At 37.2% G+C, this 19,061-nt stretch overlaps 1 protein-coding gene across 2 annotated transcripts in view; it reads left to right on the top strand.

Moving 5' to 3' along the window:
- Window positions 1-19,061, top strand: part of RYR2 (ryanodine receptor 2) — a gene marked incomplete at both ends in the record, with an annotated part of 724,637 nt that overhangs the window by 286,792 nt on the left and 418,784 nt on the right. For both annotated transcript variants that reach the window (XM_079725493.1, XM_079725494.1), the window contains 4 exons: window positions 5,235-5,249; window positions 12,285-12,359; window positions 15,668-15,746; window positions 18,622-18,734. In XM_079725493.1, the coding sequence (XP_079581619.1) occupies window positions 5,235-5,249; window positions 12,285-12,359; window positions 15,668-15,746; window positions 18,622-18,734 (282 nt within the window). The remainder of the gene's footprint in view (window positions 1-5,234; window positions 5,250-12,284; window positions 12,360-15,667; window positions 15,747-18,621; window positions 18,735-19,061) is intronic.

Raw genomic sequence — 19,061 nt, 5'->3', positions numbered from 1 at the left:
AATATTTAAATGAATAAACCCCCTTTCTACCACTGTCTAGAAGCATCCCCATTGTTTCCTCTGCATTTGGTTGCTTTTTTGAAGTGCCTTGCTATGTGGATTTTCTCCCTCTCATTTTCATAGGGATTTCTCATCTCAGAATTTATTCTTAGTAGGTTTATTTGCATACCTTTACCTTAGAGATTGCTTTCTAGTTCTGAGAAAGTATTGGAGGTAACATTGAGCTGACAGTCATGCAGTTTAGCTCTGTGACTCACTTCATAACCTATGTCAGCTATTTGTGGACATTCGTCTCGTCTCCTTGTTTATAGGATTAGAATCTGGGCTAGCCCCTTCTGGTTCTAAAATATTACTGTTATGTTAATGATAAGACATATCAATGCTGAAATGTACCTTCATTGAGATATCATATAATGAAAATATCCAGCTGGATTTGCTCTAGGTAACTGATAATCACTATATGTATAGGTCTCAGTAAATTTTAGATTTGAGCTGTTTCTTTCTTTGAAGACCCGTATAGGTCAAATCTTATGCACTTGCCATAGGGAGCTTGAAAGTCTACTGTCACAGGTAGAACTTGTTACCTTTTTCTGTTACTTGCAGGGTAACAGAAAACAGTTTAATCCCCTGCCTACCTACCTGCTCTGGGGGCTTATTCTCCTGTGTGCCCTGGGTTAAATTAGGACGGGTTCTATGTTTTCTCATAGACCATGAAACACCCCCCCAGCCATTTCAAGTCACACAAGTCTCATTTCAGTAATTAAAATGCCCAGTCCTGCGTAGTGGAGCACTATTGATGTTAATTCTAGTTAAGGGTCTGGGACAGCTCAGGCCTCTCCCGGCAGGAGCCCGGAGGGGGTGGGGGGTAGGGAGGAATCTGCATCTCACTTCCCTCTGCCAGTTTCCACACACGCCTGGGCATTGCTTGCGGCTTCTGACCCTCTTAGGGTGTCCTGGCAAGGAGAAGAGGAAAGTTGGCAGGCAGGTCTTCTTTGATGAGCCTGTCATTCATCGGGCTGGTCAGGTGTTTTCAGCTGACTTTCTCTCTGGGTAGTTGGGAGGTGACCAGTGGAGATTCTGTCATGGGAAGCCTCTGAGCTGGGGTTCTCTTGCTGCATCCACATGCCCCATCCTCTAGCTGATCAGTGGTGATTACTTCCTCATCCCTGGTCTCTTGGTGGCATTGAAGGCAGTCCCAGGCTGGCTCCATCTAGTGTGGCCCCCATTTGCTCTTGGCAGTGTGGTCACTTCCCAGTTGTAACGTTACTCTGTTGGGACACAGGTATCCCTGAAGCCACCCTTTCTAGGCTTGAGCTGAGGGCAAGCTCTGGGGAAACAGGACTCCAAGCCAACCAACAGCTCTCTCTAAGAAACCATGTCTTTGCTCTCCAACCTCTCCTGATAGACTGGAGCTGGGGGCCAGCTTAGGGCAGCAGTTGGATTTTCAGCCACCTGCTTTGGTGTCCCTGTTTGGGTGGTATCACAGTGTGATTTGGAATATGAGAGTATTTGCCACTACTTTGTTCTGAAACAGGTGTCCTATTTTAACACCCCGTTATATTTGCTTGTCTACAGAACACAGGTGACAACCCCAGATTGAGACTTTTAGAAGCCTTATAAAACTTAAATATATTGAAAATTAGATTTGCTTCTTTATAAATTTTCTCATAGCATCATTCTGGAAACTTCATCACATGTCAGTCAATCTCTCTCTCCCCGCCCCCCTTCCACCCTCTAGCTGTTTTCCAGTGCCTCTTTGAGCACCTTTGGGCATTTGTGCTTAATCAAGAGCTCATTGAGTAATCAAATGCTGCTCTTCATACTTCAAGAGCAAATAACATTTGTGAGTTCTGGATTAAAACGTGATGAATTGTTATTTCCATCTACTCCACCCTCAGCCCTCTAGCCCCCTAACCTCTAGCATTGGTTTCTAACATGGAGGCCTGGGATTGCAGTCATGGATGGAGCTGGGGACAATAAAGGGATGGAAAACATTGTCATATTGATGTATGTGGAGCATTGTCTGTAGACCAAATGATGTCTCATACATATTAAAAAATATGTTGATGCTGTTGGAATTATTAAAATACAAAATCCTTTCAAATGTTTCTGAGAGTAGTTTTAATAATGCATTTTTTTGTGTAGCTACTATGATGTGAGGGTCTATGAAGTGCTCTCATGTTATCAAGATTCAATCATGTTTGAAATGGTTTTGAAAAAAATATACAGAATCTTCTATATCCTGAGAAAGACAATTTTTTCTAGGTAGGTGGTGCTCTGAGTATAGGGCAGGCTTTATAGGTCCTCAGGTCGTTATAATCCACATACTCTCTGTAGAGATCAATTTGTTGGTTTTTGATTGAGAGAAAGGTGGGAAAGGAAGAAAGCCCTCAATAGCTTTTCTACTTCATGTTTTAGGCATTCATGCAGCTCAGTGATTTATAAATGTGTCACAGAGATAAAAGATGAGGATTTATAGTAGCTTATCAGAATTGTTTATTTTCCTTTACTCTTCTAAAGAAGAACTGGATAATTATATATACATATATATGTCAGACCCTTACACATGAGAGAAAAGACAGTCCATTTAGACACTATCTGTAAAGAGTTGATAGGTTGAAAAAGACAACAGTTACTCCCAATCTGCCCCCAAATTATGCCGAGTTCTTATAAAAAAAAATACCAGCATACACATATCACTAGCTGCCAGTGATGGTCATTAATATGAGTAATGCAAGAGCATTGCCATGGGCTGTATCATTATATGTATAATTGCTTTTTCATGGGCTAAAAGTGGAACCCTCTTTTAGATGCTTTCTGGGCCCACCATCAACATGTCTGTCAATCAGTGCAGTCTTGAGTATTTTCAGTGGGGAAGTCTTAGAAAGTTAAGCATTTACATAGGATATCTTCATCATAAGAGAAATTGTTAACGTTTTTCACAAAGATATACCCACATATGCTATTAGATAGTATATATTGATATATGTTTGGAACTTGGAATTGTTAATCTTAAATTTCTTTTGCCCTCCAAAATTCTGGGGGAGCATGGTTAATTTTTAAAAAGCCACCAACAGGGCTTCCCTGGTGGCGCAGTGGTTGAGAGTCCGCCTGCCGATGCAAGGGACACGGGCTCGTGCCCCGGTCCGGGAGGATCCCACAGGCCGCGGAGCGGCTGGGCCCGTGAGCCATGGCCGCTGAGCCTGCGTGTCCGGAGCCTGTGCTCTGCAACTGGAGAGGCCGCAACAGTGAGAGGCCCGCGCACCACAAAAATAAATAAATAAATAAATAAATAAATAAATAAATAAATAAATAGTTGATTTCCTTATTAAACTTATTGTAAGCATAAAAATGATAATGCTTTACACCTAAATTGAGGCTGTTTCAATATTTATCTTCATGCATGAGTTTCTTTTCTCTTTCTATCACATCATCAACTTGTAAAGGATTTTAATTTTCATTCTTTTTCTGTTGCTCTTTATCATACTTAAGCAGTGTCTACATTGAGATTAAATAATATATTTTTCCTTTATATATTAATACATTTTGACTTCTTCTTTGCCCTTGAATGATCCCTTTTGAATATCTTCTAATGTAATAAGCAGATAGATGGACCAATAGATGATTTGTACAAAAAGTTAATCTCAATAATGCCACAAATAATCTTTCATGTTCCTGATTGTCTTGAAAATAATGCGTGTCTGTTACATCTGCTCTTCTTTCTCATTCTATAGATGGCCATCTTAGTTTTTGCTAATTTACAGTGTTCATTTTATTTTATCCTGTATACAGATTACTCTTCTCTGTGACTTGTTCATCCTGTATTCACACACAACTAAAAATTATGAAAAGCAGTCCTCAGTAACTAGATGACTTTTTTTTTTCTATTTTCTACAATTCTAAAGTAGTTCAACCTAGGTAACTGACAAAATCAGGCTGAAGACATTTCTGAAAGAAAAATCTCTAAAACCTAAATCAGTTAAAAACCCCAAAATCTCATGAAGAAAGTATCTATTATAAACCATTTTCTGTAGCAAAATTTTGGATTTTTGTTTTTCTTTGAATTAAGGCTTAAATGATTTTCCCAAATTCCTCAGTGATATCTGCATCACTAGTGGTCACAGGTAGGCATGTGATTAGTCAGTATCAACATGGAGTAAAGTTCCTTGATATCATTTATCTTGATACCATATTAGCTACAAGAATGTACACAGCCTATATTTTCTAAGCTGAGAATGAAACGGTTCTTTACAATTTTTCCTTAACATTATAATATTGAAAATGAAAAAATCAGTCATAATAGAATTGCCATTTAGTAATATACATATATTACTATGTATGTATGTTTCAGGGAAACAAGTGTGGTATTTAACATCTATGTTAGAAAGCTTTCCCTTGCTGTTTTCTTTAAGACTAATGTGGATGTGTGTATTTTTTCCTCTGTAGGACTTATATGCACCTGACAGCTAAATTTAGCCTTAAGTTTGGAAACATGCTATCATTTTTCCTTCTTTGCTCTTTTTCATCTGTTTACCTCTCCCAGGAGTAAGAAGTCAAAGAAACTTTATGGGTCTAAAGAAAAAGGAAGGAATATATCGATATGTACATATTATGTTTTGTAGAAGAAAAAAAGAGCTGTTACAATGTAAATCATGAGAAGTGGCTGAGTCAAGAGAAAAAGAGAAAAGTTTTGTAGTTTTTCTTTGAAATTCACATATCACAATATTTAGTATCTAAAGAATTGCTTTTTGTCATTTTTGCATGAAATATGGGCAGCTCATCACAGCATATTAATTGATGGTCTACTGTACCTGTTTCTAATCCACTATTTTTACTTAAGTTAGTTGGGTTGCTGTTTATATTATGCATTTTTATGCAACAGATGAGACGAAAAATTTTTTAAAGCATTGTCAGAGTATAATTTTAAGATTATACCTTTTTTTGGGTGCTTAAGTACGCTGTAAATTGAATCACGCATTAAAGTTAAGTAGCATGTTTTCACAGAAAAGAAAGAACTAATGTAAAAGCATTCTAAAAAAGAGTTTTGCTTGCTACACCTTTTCTCTAGCATGTAGTTGATATTAAGTTTTGTTGTGACAACACGGTGAATGTTTTTTTGTTTATTGTTCATGTAACTCCATTTAGAACAGAGGAGTCTAAAAATAAGATATTTTAAAATGTCTTTGAAATAATGTATATTTAATATTTTCTCTCTTTTCCTTATGCCCCTACAGAAATTCATGATGAAGGTAAGGCATTGGATCATCTGCTGTATATGTAATACTTTGTATGTTTTGTGTTTGGTTACTCATATTTAATTTTTGAATTCATGGCACTTTTCTTCACATTTTAAAGTTTTCAAAAATTAAATCAAAACTTTTAAACTTTTAAATTTCAGTAAATACATCCCATGTTTACATTTATTGACATTTGACATCTTTGGGTCATATTGTGACATACTAAGTCTTACTTAGCCAACGTTAGGAATTTCTCCCATTGAAACATTTTTTTTCTGTCGTTCTCCATCTAGAATTTTCACTGTGGGAATTATATTGGCTGTTTTGTGTTTATGCACTGTTGCATGAATACAATAGGAAATTCATACACTGGAAAATTAGAAGAGGCACGAAGAAGCTCCTAGTGAACTACTTACTCCAGGAGATGTGAAAATAATTCGACTTCTTTTTATTCCTCAACCAAATTAGAAAAAAAGTTTTTAAGAGAGACAAACTAAAAGAGAAGAGCAAAATCCATGGTTATGTCATTGAAGGACACATGTAGGGAAAGGAGAGGAAGAGCAGAATGTCATTATTTGAGACAAAAAGTAGAAATGTTTTGTTTCATTTTTATATACCTGCTACATTTCTCATGTAACATTCATGAAATTTAATTTTTATCCTAAAAGCTGAGGAAGATTGTGTAGAGAAATTGATTGTGTTCAGGTAATGAAGGGTTAATATATTTAAACATTTCAAAAGATATAAACTCTGAAAAGTGTGAAATCAAAATTCTGGATGTAGATTTAAAAGGTTGCTTAGAAGAAAAGGAAGCAAAGGATTCATTTTCTGTGGAGTTACATTCATATTTGACAGAACTTTGAACCAGGAGTGTTGTACTGACACATGGACCTATTCGTTAACATGAAGAATTTGACAGTTTGGATAGGGTGACAGAGCAGAACACTTACGTGAAGTCCCTATCAACAAGGACCCAAAACATTTTCCAAAATTTCAAATAATTCCAGCCATTATTTTTCAGTGGAAACTATTGTTATTACCTTGGGAAGCGAGGACATGAACTGCTCAATGAGGCAGATCACGAAACAAGGGATTTGGTTGGGAAAATGTTATCAACTGCTGAAAACACGAATATGTTCTCTCTTTGCAAATATTAATAAATAATGAAGGGGACTTCCCTGGCGGTCCAGTGGTTAAGACTCTGCAGGGGGTACAGGGCTCACAGGTTCGATCCCTGGTAGGGGAACTAAGATACTGCATGCCGCGCGGCGAGGCTAAATAAATAAATAATGAAATTGGGTTTGATTTTTTTAAAATTAGCAGTTTTGCTTGTTAAATCTGCATTTACTGTACTCATTTTTATCATCTCACTCCTATTCAAATCCTTTGTCTATGCCATTTCTATGGTTCCTTGGAGAACAGTAAATGGCTTAGTTCCTGAAGCATGTACCTCAAGCTCTTTCATGAGAGCAGATTCATATAAAAATCAGTGCAAATAGAAAAATGATGTCCATTTGGTTTAAACCAGGTGGTGTACCTGAAGTAATTTAATTAAGCTCCAACTTCTTTTAACCGCAAGGCCAGAAACCCAATGACTTATTTTCATACCTGCATTGGATCATCTGGAAAGGTTAGAATTTGACTAAGCGAGGGCCTATGCATTAAACTATAGTAATTTAAACCAATTACAAGGAAAAGGATGCTAAATTTTATGCAGCTTTTTCACTTTTCAGTCGTGACTTGCTTTGGTTTTCAGACCTGGACACACATCGTTAGAACCTCCTAGAACCAGCCAGATGCTTCCTTGTCACAGGTGCTCATTTCTGCTGGTGGCACTGAGCAGTGATCAGTTAGTCCTGTCCTAGGCCTGGTCTGTTCCCTCTGGAGACCTTTGGTTAAGACACCCTCCCTCATAAGTTAGCCGTCTAATGCCAAGTGGCTGTCTCGACAGTGGTCAGCTGGTTTGTCAAACATATTTATTTTGCACTGAAGCCAGATTTCTCATTAATTATTATAATCATCCTTTGAACCTGTTATATGATTCACTACTGAAGATGGCAGGGCTGTTTGCATGGCTCCTGCTGCCGGGGACCCCAGGTGGACCAGATGCCAGGCCCAGCAATTCTGTGCTCCTCCTCTGTCTAGTGCTGTTCACATTTGCGTTGGAAAGTCATGTTCAGATGATGTGAAGGCTTATGCACAGCGATATTTTTTTTGTTTTTCTCCCTGAAACAACTCATTACCCAAGTATCACTCTTTGTATTTGAAGGTAAATTTAAAAGCTTCCCTGCTTAAATATCTGAGCACTATGAAAGAAGTTCTCTAAGGCAAATTCCTTTTTGTTGTTGTCTATCGTTTTAAATGTTGGTTGTGTAGCTTAGTATTACCTAAGCAGTAAACTCTTTTTAAGATTTCATTGTTTTTCTTCTGAAATGGTGTGTTATGATGATCAAGGGATATAGAAAAGTTCTCCTGTAGAGTCTGATTTATTTTTTATTTTATTTTATTTATTTTATTTATTATTTTTTTTGCGGTACGTGGGCCTCTCACTGTTGTGGCCTCTCCCGTTGTGGAGAGCAGGCTCAGCGGCCATGGCTCACGGGCCCAGCTGCTTCGCAGCATGTGGGATCCTCCTGGACTGGAGCATGAACCCGCGTCCCCTGCAACTGCAGGCAGACTCTCAACCACTGCGCCACCAGGGAAGCCCTGATTTATTTTTTTAAAAAAAAAAAACCTCTCGAATAATAAGGGCCTGGAATTATGAGAAATGTCCTACATTGATTAGCATAGCATTTTTGTACAGAAAAAATGATTAGTAAAACAGAAAACCTTATAATATTTGGATGTTATACAGTTAATAAATTAAACGGTTTTAAATAGCAATGACACTGAAGACGCATTAAGCAAATATGTGGTACAAACATATTTTATTAAACACAGAGGAGGAAAAAAACCCCAAACAGCAGAAACACATAGCCAGTAATGTTTATGCATGTTTAAACCTCTTGAGTTGATCTTAGTCATTACTATTCTGGTTTTATGTACTATGCTTTTCTGCTGTTGTATTTTAAGCTTGTAACAGTGGTACCTCAAAGGTAGCTACAATGATCCAATTTTCCACTCCCCACAGAGGAGGATAACAGATTAATAAATGATACCTTATGACTGCATATTATTCTAAATAAATATAAATGTAGAATTATTTCCATCAGAGCTTCTGCTTACGATATGGGTACCCTGATTGCACATTTTGGGCCAAGATCCTGGAAAGCTCAAGGCATAGGAATACCTAATAATACCAAATTGGTATTAAAATAATCTGTGGAAAAATTGAAGTGTGGTTTGTTTAGAATACGTACAGCTTTGTTGCTTAGCTTTTGTTTGAACGTACTCTGAACTTTTTTTATCCACTTACAGTTCACCAGTTCACCTTTTTTACACTATCGTTTAATATTAGCCCTGTCAGTCATCTCAGGGGTCCTGGGATCAAACCTACGCACAGAACTGAAAAAACTTTTTTAACTGATATTTTCAGAAAGTCCAATTTTACCCATTATTAAATGATTCTTAGCTCTCTGACACCAGAAATATTTAGAGGGAGGAGTTTGGAAATGGTAGTTGTTACTTTGGGTTGGTGGTGTTTTTCCCTGAAAGAACAACAGCCCCTTAGCGTAAACCCCCTTCGCCTATGGGAGACTACAGTAGTCTAGCAGAAGCCAACTTCAGGATCTGCAGAGGGGCCATAGGGGGCTGTTCACAGCTCACCAACCATACCACAGGCCCAGCCAGTCACAGGGGAGAGCTGGGGTGTGAGGGACAGACCGTTGCATTTTCAGAAACAGGTAGGGCCCAAGTCACACTTGGAAATGTATGTCAAGGACATGTAAGTTCCAGGTAATACTTTTACTAAAAAGACCTGATAATCTGACATGTAGTTGGAGGTGGTAAGAAATGCAGAGAGAATTAGTTCTTAAACTTCTGTTTTATTTGCTGTTAGTGTGCAAGTCTTTGGAAGGGAAACACATGGGATTCAGTTTATAATTGTTGAATGAATGAATAATTAGAGAAAACTCTCATTTTGAAGGCAGAGGAAAACAAGCTGTGAGCTTATTATGCATCATACCCTTGACATCAGATAGTTTACCTCTCAGATATAGTATTTGAAGATACCCGATAAATATCTTTTGAATGAATAGAAAAAAGTATTTCTTTTGTATAATGTTTACTGGAGAGTCAGTAGGACTAAAGTATAGGTGACATGAATGTGAACACAAGGTTTGTTACAGAAAATTTAACTTTCTACTTTTTCTCTTAACTGGTGCAATGGAAAGCACCACTTACTTTGCCTGTGTTTTAGAGTCCAAGGAACAATGAACATGTTAACTTCAGAAAACACCAAGGTATTTTTCCAAAGTGCGATTTTGAGGGGTGGGCTAGCCTTGAGCTTTTTGGTCCATTAGCTTGATTGGTTCTATCTAGTTGGTCCTGGCTGGATTCCCAAAGGTTATGATGGTTATAGCACTGTGAGCTTGTAAGGTTCTGGTTTGGGTGGCTGGAGGAGAAATGGACCCCTTGTTCCAGAGTACTGAATTACTACTGCTTGTGATGTTATTACCCAGCAGTGATGAACTTTTTCTCATTGAAATTGCCCTGGGGGATGACCCAGTCCACCTTAAGGCAGCGTGCTGTAGAGTCTTGAAGGAATAACCCTGGACGTGGCTAAGCCAGTGTAACCGGTACTTTAACAGGTGTAACCATCCTCTTAAAATACCGGTAGTTCCTTACATCAGAGGAAGTCCATAAATATTTGTTCACTTAAAGCAAGGACCAGGCCAAATTTAACAAGAAAATTGATATGATTGATTGACCAAATCAGAAAGCACAAATAAAGAACCAGGGTACATCTTTGGATGCATCCCACAAACACAATTCTTTTGATAAATGTTTGTTGAATAAGTTATCCAACCTGCCCAAGAGTGGAAATTATACATTTTATTTGTCCTGAATCAGAGCCAATCACAATAGTATTATTTAAAATGACAAGTGAGAGGACAAGGACTACAGACCATGTGACAGAAATTGTATTCACTTGTGTTAACAGTGCTCTCTTAAGTAACAAAGTTAATTTAGTGTGGATTATTTGCATACTTTTACAGGAATTGTATTAAAACTAAATTTGTGACATAAATTAGCATTTGAGTAGTGAGGAAATCTGTAGTGTTAAATCCATAATAGACAACTGTGTAAAATCTCTATCTATAAAATCTTTGAAAGAAAATTCAGATACTAAAATATCTCCACTTAACCAATTTGAACATTTATGTATATATGTGCATATGAACACATGAAATGCACAGGCAAAGCTTTATAGCAAAAACAGCACTCTGGTTAAATCTAAAGCTTGTTCTTCATTTTAAAACATCTTGTTTTGGTTGGTATGACTATCTAGTGTCATTAAAGTTCAGCTGGATCTTGTAGCTTTGGAACTTATATCTGGTAGGGAAAGGTAAGCTCCTACCAAACTAGTCCCAATCAGACAAGGTAAATAAGTTGTTCTTGGCCACAATAAATCAAATATATTATAGAAAATAAAAGTACTCTCTAAACAGGGCCTCATTCTTAGGAGGAATATAATTTTGCAGAGTAGATTTTTCCCTTTTTTCACTCTGGAGGTGAAAAAGTAACTTTCCTTTTTTGTAAAGCAGTTTTTTTCTCATAATTTTAGTACCTTTTAATACCTATTTTTAAATGGTTTGGAAGTCTTCTAAGCATAACATGTAAATAAAGTTATTTTAAGAAATTATGTGGAACAATAGGAAGGGGATATATTTTTAGTAAAAAAGGTATAATAATAATAAATATTAAAGTACTTTCTCCTGTACTTCTTAGAGTATGTATAAGTCAATAACATCACAGTCATCCTTAAAGACCTCTTTTTCCTACAGAAAAAAAGGGCAGCCTCCTTGGCATAATGTTCTGTACCTCCCGTGATGTTACCTTGATCTAATTTTATGGCTCCTGTTTAGTTTCTCTGCGACCCAGCACTGCAATCCCGTGGTCCCTTCCTTGTTTCCTATGACACCTGTACTCACCTGGATCGGGGAACCCATCTAGCTTCTCAAATTTAGCTCAGGTTGTAGCTTCATAGAAGAGGGAGCCCTTAACCTGAGTTTAAAACAGTCAACGAGGTGGAAAAGACTACAGAGGGACGGAGTATTGTGTTCTAAGACAGCAGTAAGAAAGCTCAGGGCAGGGAAAGTGTGTCCGTTTGGAGCACAAGGGATTTGGGGGCGAGGCTAGAAAGGGCTGAGACTAAAGTTCTCTATGTGTGTACTACTCACTGTTGTCTGCAAAACAACAGCACCTTGGTCATCTGGAAAATTTTTGAAATGAAACATCTCTGTATTTACCCCAGACCTACTGGATCAGAATCTTGGGAGTAGGCCCAGGGTTCTGTGTTTTAACAAGCTCTCCAGGTGATTTGTAAGCATGCTAGAATTTGAGAAGCATTCCTCTATCTCATATAAAGGAATTTGGACTCTTTTTCTATAAACAGTTGGAAGATATGAAAGGTTTTTAAGCCTGAAGATGATTTGATGAATTTTGTGTTTTAAGAAGACTCATTCACTGAAGAAGTATTTATTTAGTCCTTAGTATGTGGCAGGCATTTTGCAAGGAGTCTGGTATACCACGGTGCCCAAAGTACCATAGCCCCTGCTCGACGCGGACCACAGCGTAATGGGAAATACAGACAACAAATACCTAGGAATCAAAAATTACAAATTATGGTATTTACTGAACTCGAGTTCATTCTTTAAGAACTAGATCAACTGCTAGCCCCCCACCCCACACACAGGAGAAGGTTTTCTTGGTAGCTTTGTCCCAATTTAAGCATTCTTTCCACAGCACTTTGCTCATCTGTAATAGCTCTTATTTTATTTTTTCCCATTAAACTTTTCCATGAGAACAAGAGAGCATTTTATGGACTTAGTTAAATTTACTCTGTTTTCTTTTTTTCCTTGTCGACCCTTTCTCTGCTCTATGCAGACCGCTCAAGGTGGTGGCCACCGAACGCTCCTCTATGGACATGCCATATTGCTGCGCCATTCCTACAGCGGCATGGTGAGTACATGTGTAGACTGCATCTCCCCTGTGGTCATGCTGATCCATTTGTGCATATGTGATCAGGAAATATTTGGTAATCCCATTTCGTTGATGGCTTTAACAAGCTTGGTTGTATGTATTTTTTAATATGTTTATATCCTGCTTAGTTTTCTCATTTATAAGATGACAGTTAGCTTAGAGGACCTTTAAGGTCCTTCAGTTCTACCATTATGTGACTTCTGTTTTTCATATTTACTTTTTTTTTTTTTTTTTTTTTTTTTTGTGGTACGCGGGCCTCTCACTGCTGTGGCCTCTCCCGTTGCGGAGCACAGGCTCCGGACGCGCAGGCCCAGTGGCCATGGCTCACGGGCCCAGCCGCTCCGCGGCATGTGGGATCCTCCCAGACCGGGGCACGAACCCGTGTCCCCTGCATCGGCAGGCGGACTCTCAACCACTGCGCCACCAGGGAAGCCCCATATTTACTTTTGAAAGACTAGGTTTAGGAGGAGAGAGGTGTCAAGAGTCAAGTAAGAAATAGTTCTCATTTCTGATTTTATTTCAAACAGTTTATTTGTTAGAGAATTAAAGCATCCTTACTGAAAAATAGTATAAAAAACTGCCTGCGAGTCCCACCTTCAACTCTCCACTAACTTCTTTTCCTTCTTAACTAGTTGTTCTCTTTGTTTTTCCATATCAGCTCCTCTTATACCCAGTTATCCATTTATCCACTGGGTTCCTCTCAGGCACAATTTACTCATTCTCATTTATATATGCATGTGTGTGTGTGTGTGTGTGTGTAAAATATGTTTAAAATAAAATATATAAATATTCCATTCTTTTAAAAGCTTTATTAAGTTATAAAAACACTACATATTCATTCTGTAAGATTTGGAAATTACAGAAGAAAAAAATCTTCATGATCACACTAGTGAGAGAAAACTGTTGGGGACTTTTAAAAAATTTTCAATCTTTGCTGTTGTTAAAATTTTTTTAACATAATTGAGATCTTGTTATATAACCAAATTTATATCCAGATTTTTTTACATATTATCACAGTATAAGTATTATCCATATTATTTAAATTTTCCATCAAGTTTATTTTAGTGACTACACAATAGTCCAATACCTGGAAGTATAAAATAATCATGTCTTTTAAGAAGGAGATAATTCCCAAAATGTGTAAACTGTTCCTGAGCAAAAACTTAAGCATAGCCTCAATATCAATACCAAAAAAAACAGAAAAAAAATCATCAATCTTCATCATCATGAATATTGATGTGAAAAATCTGGTCAATGGAATTGAAAATTAGAGGAAGAGAAGTAAAGTATAGATGTGATTTTAATAATGACTTAATATCATTTATGTTAATGTGCTACATCACATTAGTAGGTCAGATGAGAAAAACTGTGATCATCTTAACAGGTGCTGAAACAGGTTTTTAATAAAAATACCAATTCCTAATAAAAACTAAGCATTGATGATTATTTTCTCAGTGATAAAGAAAATATTTATGTCACATCAGTGACCTCATACTTGATTGTCAAACACTGAATCCATTCTTGACAAAACTAAAAGAAAAAAACCTCCCAAGAATATGCTAGCTATCTAACATTGTTCTGGAAATCTTGGCTGACTCAGTAAGATATGAAATAAAATAAAGGAGAACACTTTAGGTGGCTGGATAGAAGACAAATGTATAAAAACAACCTTTTTGCATAGAGCACTCACACATTAGAACTTCATGGAAGGAATTCCACTTTCAATAGCAATCAAAACACATAAAATAATAAATATGAGAGTCAGTTTTCAGAAAAATACCCTCGATACATAGTAGATGGGTAAGAGCCTGAACTTGGTTGGTAGATCTGGGTTCAGGCTCACTTTCCTGTATGCTGTACAGCCTTGGATACCTTGCCAAACTTCTTTAAGCCTGTAATTGCATCTGAGAATTTTATCCATTCAGTCAATAAATATTATTTAGCACCTCCTGTGTACTAGATATAGTAGTAAATAAGACCAAGTCTTTACCCTTAACAGAATTTAATTATTTAGTGAAATAATTATAGTGTGTGCCTCACAGTTGCTGTGAACGTTAGGAGAGAATGTACGCGAACAGTTGCAGTGCCTGGTACTGTAACATTATCGAGAAATATTGCAGAAGCCTTTAGTAGAGATCACTAAGTTTTTACCTGGGAGATCAGTATTATAACATTGTTACTTTTTCTCAAATAAAGGCAGATATTTAATATGCTTAGATCTAAGGTCTGTAACCCTCAGGCAGGGGCCACCATGGGCTGCCTGTCTTGAGGTCAGACTCATACTCCTGACTAGCTAGGAAAATGTTTGGGGACCCTTGAAGCCTTGTTTCTATAACTTGGGAAGTCAGTGGTTTGCAGTCAAGAGACAGAGGCTCCAGGTCAGTTGGTTTTTACATCCTCAGGGCACCGAATTCCATGTAACGTGCCAGTACATCTGTTCCCAATCCGTGCATCACCTGCCTCCTTACCCTCACAGGCATCCCCTGAGCTGGGTGAACCCTATTCCATCATAGGGGTTTTCTAGGCTTCTCGTTACTTGTTCCATGATTCTGGGACGTCTGTGCTTGCTTAGTCCCCAGCATTGTCCCTGAGTCCTGTTTGCAGGGCTCCTGTTCTTTCCGGCACTGCACTTGGTTGGTGTAGGTGGCAGTGTATCTTGAGCTCATACCACATTCATCTTTGTGTTCTCATTCTTGCAACACTTAATGAGGATTTTGAGGTTGGGGTGGGGATATAGGAGTTGCCCTGAAAAATTATCCTAAACTTTATGTCCAAGAATATATAGTTAGGAAAACTCAAGAGGGAGAGAAAGAAATCAGGAGATGGTGGTGTTGGGAGAGTTCCATTCCTCCTAGGGAAACACATGTTGGTATACACGTGACAAACCCTCACTGCAGTGAAGCGACAGGCTACACACACACCATTTGAAATTCAATTCTGGATAAATTTCAGAGAGTTAAAAATTTAAAAATGAAAACAAAACTAGAAGATAAAAGTGAATAGTGTTTAAATTTCTGCTTGGGAGAAAGATTTCCAACTGACAGATCAGGTTGTCCTTTTGCTTATGATCGTGAATATCAGATGAAGTGAGAGATGTACAGACATATGCCCAATTACTTGTCTTCTTTTACCGACAGGACATATTTCTGCAGTCTTTCTGTGAGGGGGGATAAAAACCACATTTCCTCTACAGCATTGTTCCTCATTTAGGCTGTGTAAGTGCTCAGAATTAGACTTGGAATGGACAATAAATGTTTAGTGACAGCTACTGATTCTGTGTCTTTTAGTATCTGTGCTGCCTGTCCACCTCTCGGTCTTCAACTGATAAACTGGCCTTTGATGTTGGCTTGCAAGAGGACACAACAGGTGAGCACCTTGGCCCATGATGAAGCTGCATTCAGATCGTGGCAGGGATTGGATTGGGAGACGTATTGAGACACGATGGAAGATAAACTGGTTGAATATTCTGGAAGATAAACTGGTTGAATATTCTTAGGGACGGATTCAGGAAAAAAACAAATGACTAACTCGGAAAGGTTTTAATAGAAGGAGGAAATGTACATTGTTTCTACTGGTGGGTCATCCCCACATAATTAGCTTGATGTGCAAACTAGACTTCAAACCTTATTCTTTTGTTGGAGTTGGGTAGGAAAACAGTACTTATGCTCTGCTGATCATTAACCATATTACTGTGCTCTGATTAGTTTGTAAAGTATTATTAATTCATATCTTTTCTACCTTTCAGCTTTCATCTTAAAATATTTTTAAGTGTACACATGTAACATTGTCAATGTCAACATTCAAACAAAAAAGTTGAAAATGAAAGCCTCCTTCATTTTCCCTGTCCACAGGTCATCATGCTCCATATCTATGTATTTACATATTTTTGAAACAAAAAACACATATTAACACGTTTATACTTTTGGAGACTCCAGATAGGAAAGTATAGGCTTTATTTTTGTTTTTATTCTCAAATCTTTGAGAACTTACACTTTATACACCCCTGTACAATTTAATGGCTTTATCTTTTACAATGAGCATGCCCGATTTTGGAATTAAAAATAAATAAAAGACCAACTAGAAAAAAGAATGGAAGGAAATAGAAATTAAAAATAAATAAAAGACCAACTAGAAAAAAGAATGGAAGGAAATAGACCAACTCATTAAGTTGTTGCTTTTTTGGGTGGGATCAAGCTCACACATGCCCTCCTTTTTAAAATACTTTCCCATACTCTAAAAGTTTCACTGATAACAAATGGATAAAAATAAAGTTCTGTTTACCAACCTAATTAACTTTTTAATGGACCAACACATCACCTTGTACAAGAAATTCCAAGAATCCCAGACACCAAAAAGATAAATGTATTCTTCTCATGTTTATTTCATTTTCTATAGGCTCCATTATTCCTCTGTATTTTGGCTAGTATTTTTAGTTTTCTCATTGTAATTAATTTACTTCAGCACATAGTTACATGAAAAAAAATATTCAGTTCCCTTTCTCAAAAGAAGTAAAAGACATGCACGATCTATAACTTGTTTTCATACATTGAGATGATTATATAATAGTGAAACCCACCAAACAAGGCAGTCTTTCACCCTACACCCTTATGCTGCTCTCTTTTCCCCATAGGTCTCTACTTCTTCTGAATTACTGAACTACTTACTATATTTATCATTTGTTGTGTGCCTGCCTTGATCAGAATGAAACTCACAAGGCAGATCATTTTTTCTTCCTTATTTGTTGAGGTATCCCCAGCTACTAAAGCAATGATTGACAAATAGTGTGTGCTTTATCAATATTTGAGTGAGTGAATGAAAAATGCCCTACAATTTTAAAAATGTGAGTTGAGTGGATGAAGGTAAGGAATTCTGCAACGTGACATTCAAGTAAGAATATGGTTTGTGTAAGAAAAGCAGTTCAGGGCATAGATTACGTATTGCCTGTTAAGTATGCTTAAGAAGTGTTATTTGCTGATTCATTTACTCATTTATGCAAAATGAATTGTTATTGAATGCCTACAAAATGCTAGTAGGAGCTGGGAAAACCCCAGTAAACAAAACATACAAATGCTCTGCTATCATGGAGTTTACATTTTGGCATTGGGCAATTAGTAAAGAAGCAAAAAAATAAGTTTTATGGAGAAATAATAAAGCTGGGCACAGAGAATGGTAATTATTATATAACAGATATCACTAAAACTATTCCCATTTTGCGGTAGAACTTAAAGGTTTCAAAAGGAACTGTGAACAGAGTGAAGAATTGTGTGCTTATGTTTATATCCTAGTTGATGAGACTGAAGTTTGAAGTATAGCTATATGGTTCATGAGGCTTATGCTTGACTTGTTCTAGAAGAAATTATTTGATTTTATGTATACCCAGATATTTTTATAATGTATCCCAGAAAATTCTGTAGGATTCTCTACTATTTTACTCCTAGATTAATAGAAACTACCACATTTAAAAATAACAAAATATTGTAAAATAAGGCACAGGATAGTAAAACTTAGGGGACAGTATTTGTACCTATTTTGCATCAGCATCCCTCAAAAAGTAGAGGTTTTTAAAATTGTTATAATGCAACTGTCGTGTCACAAAAACCCAAATCCTTTTGAAAATCAAGTGGCAAAAAAACTAGATGTTAATAGGAGAGAGCAATGTGAGCAGTGTAACAACATGTGATTGTGTAAGGAGCGAAGTTGGATCAGCCTGGCTGGTGAAATTGGCCTTGTCTTAGCATAAATAAACATCCTTTTAAAGCAATTCTTAGTGGGGGAAAGAGACACCAAACTTCCCCTAATGTCACAGCTAGTTTCTATGAGAAGAGTCTTTTCGTGTCAGTATGTCTTCCTCCCTCCCTCTCTCCCTCTTTCTTTCTTCCCCTTTCTTTCCTTTCTTTCTTCCCCTTTCTTTCCTTTCTTTCTAATTTTTATTGGGGTATAGTTGATTCACAATGTTCTGTTAGTTTCTGCTGGACAGCAAAGTGAATCAGTTATACATATGCCCACTATTTTTTTAGATTCTAAGCTAATTTGGCCTAATTCTTTTTGATTTTCATGGTCTAAGAGATGAATTTGCATTCTATTTCAAATTTCTGATGTTTGTGTGAATAGGACAGTTTCATTTTAAGAAGACTGATTTTGAGGACTTCATTTCCCTCTTGTATTTTGGAGTCACTGGCAAAGAACATCGAGTTTGAAACTGAGGCATTTCTTTGTGTTTCACATTTCAATCATTGTGCAGGTGAAGCTTGTTGGTGGACCATCCATCCTGCCTCCAAGCAGCGCTCAGAAGGAGAAAAAGTACGGGTTGGAGATGACCTCATCTTAGTTAGTGTGTCCTCCGAAAGGTACTTGGTAAGTGTGCAAAGTCGGATCATGTAGTTGGTGATATGATAAGTGACAGGTCAATAGAATGATCTTTTTAAAGCTGAAATTGCAAATTATCTAGGAAAATTGCTTAGAAACAAGCCTGTATCTCTATTTGATGAATTATACATAACTCCCTAAGTAGAAGAATGATGTGACATGTGTGGAAGTGTGGCTTACCAGGATTATTTAGACAGGCTTCCCTCGTGCCCTTGATATGTATGTTCGTGACATCGATAGTGCCTGTTCTTGGATTATTTTATTAATAGTGTGTAAATGCAGTCCAATCAGGAATTTGAAATTCCATGGACTTTA

The sequence above is a fragment of the Hyperoodon ampullatus genome (genome assembly GCF_949752795.1).
Source record: "Hyperoodon ampullatus genome assembly, chromosome: 1".
NCBI lineage: Eukaryota > Metazoa > Chordata > Mammalia > Artiodactyla > Ziphiidae > Hyperoodon > Hyperoodon ampullatus.
Note: the sequence above shows the minus strand (reverse complement) of the source record. Positions and strands in the feature narration are given on the sequence as shown.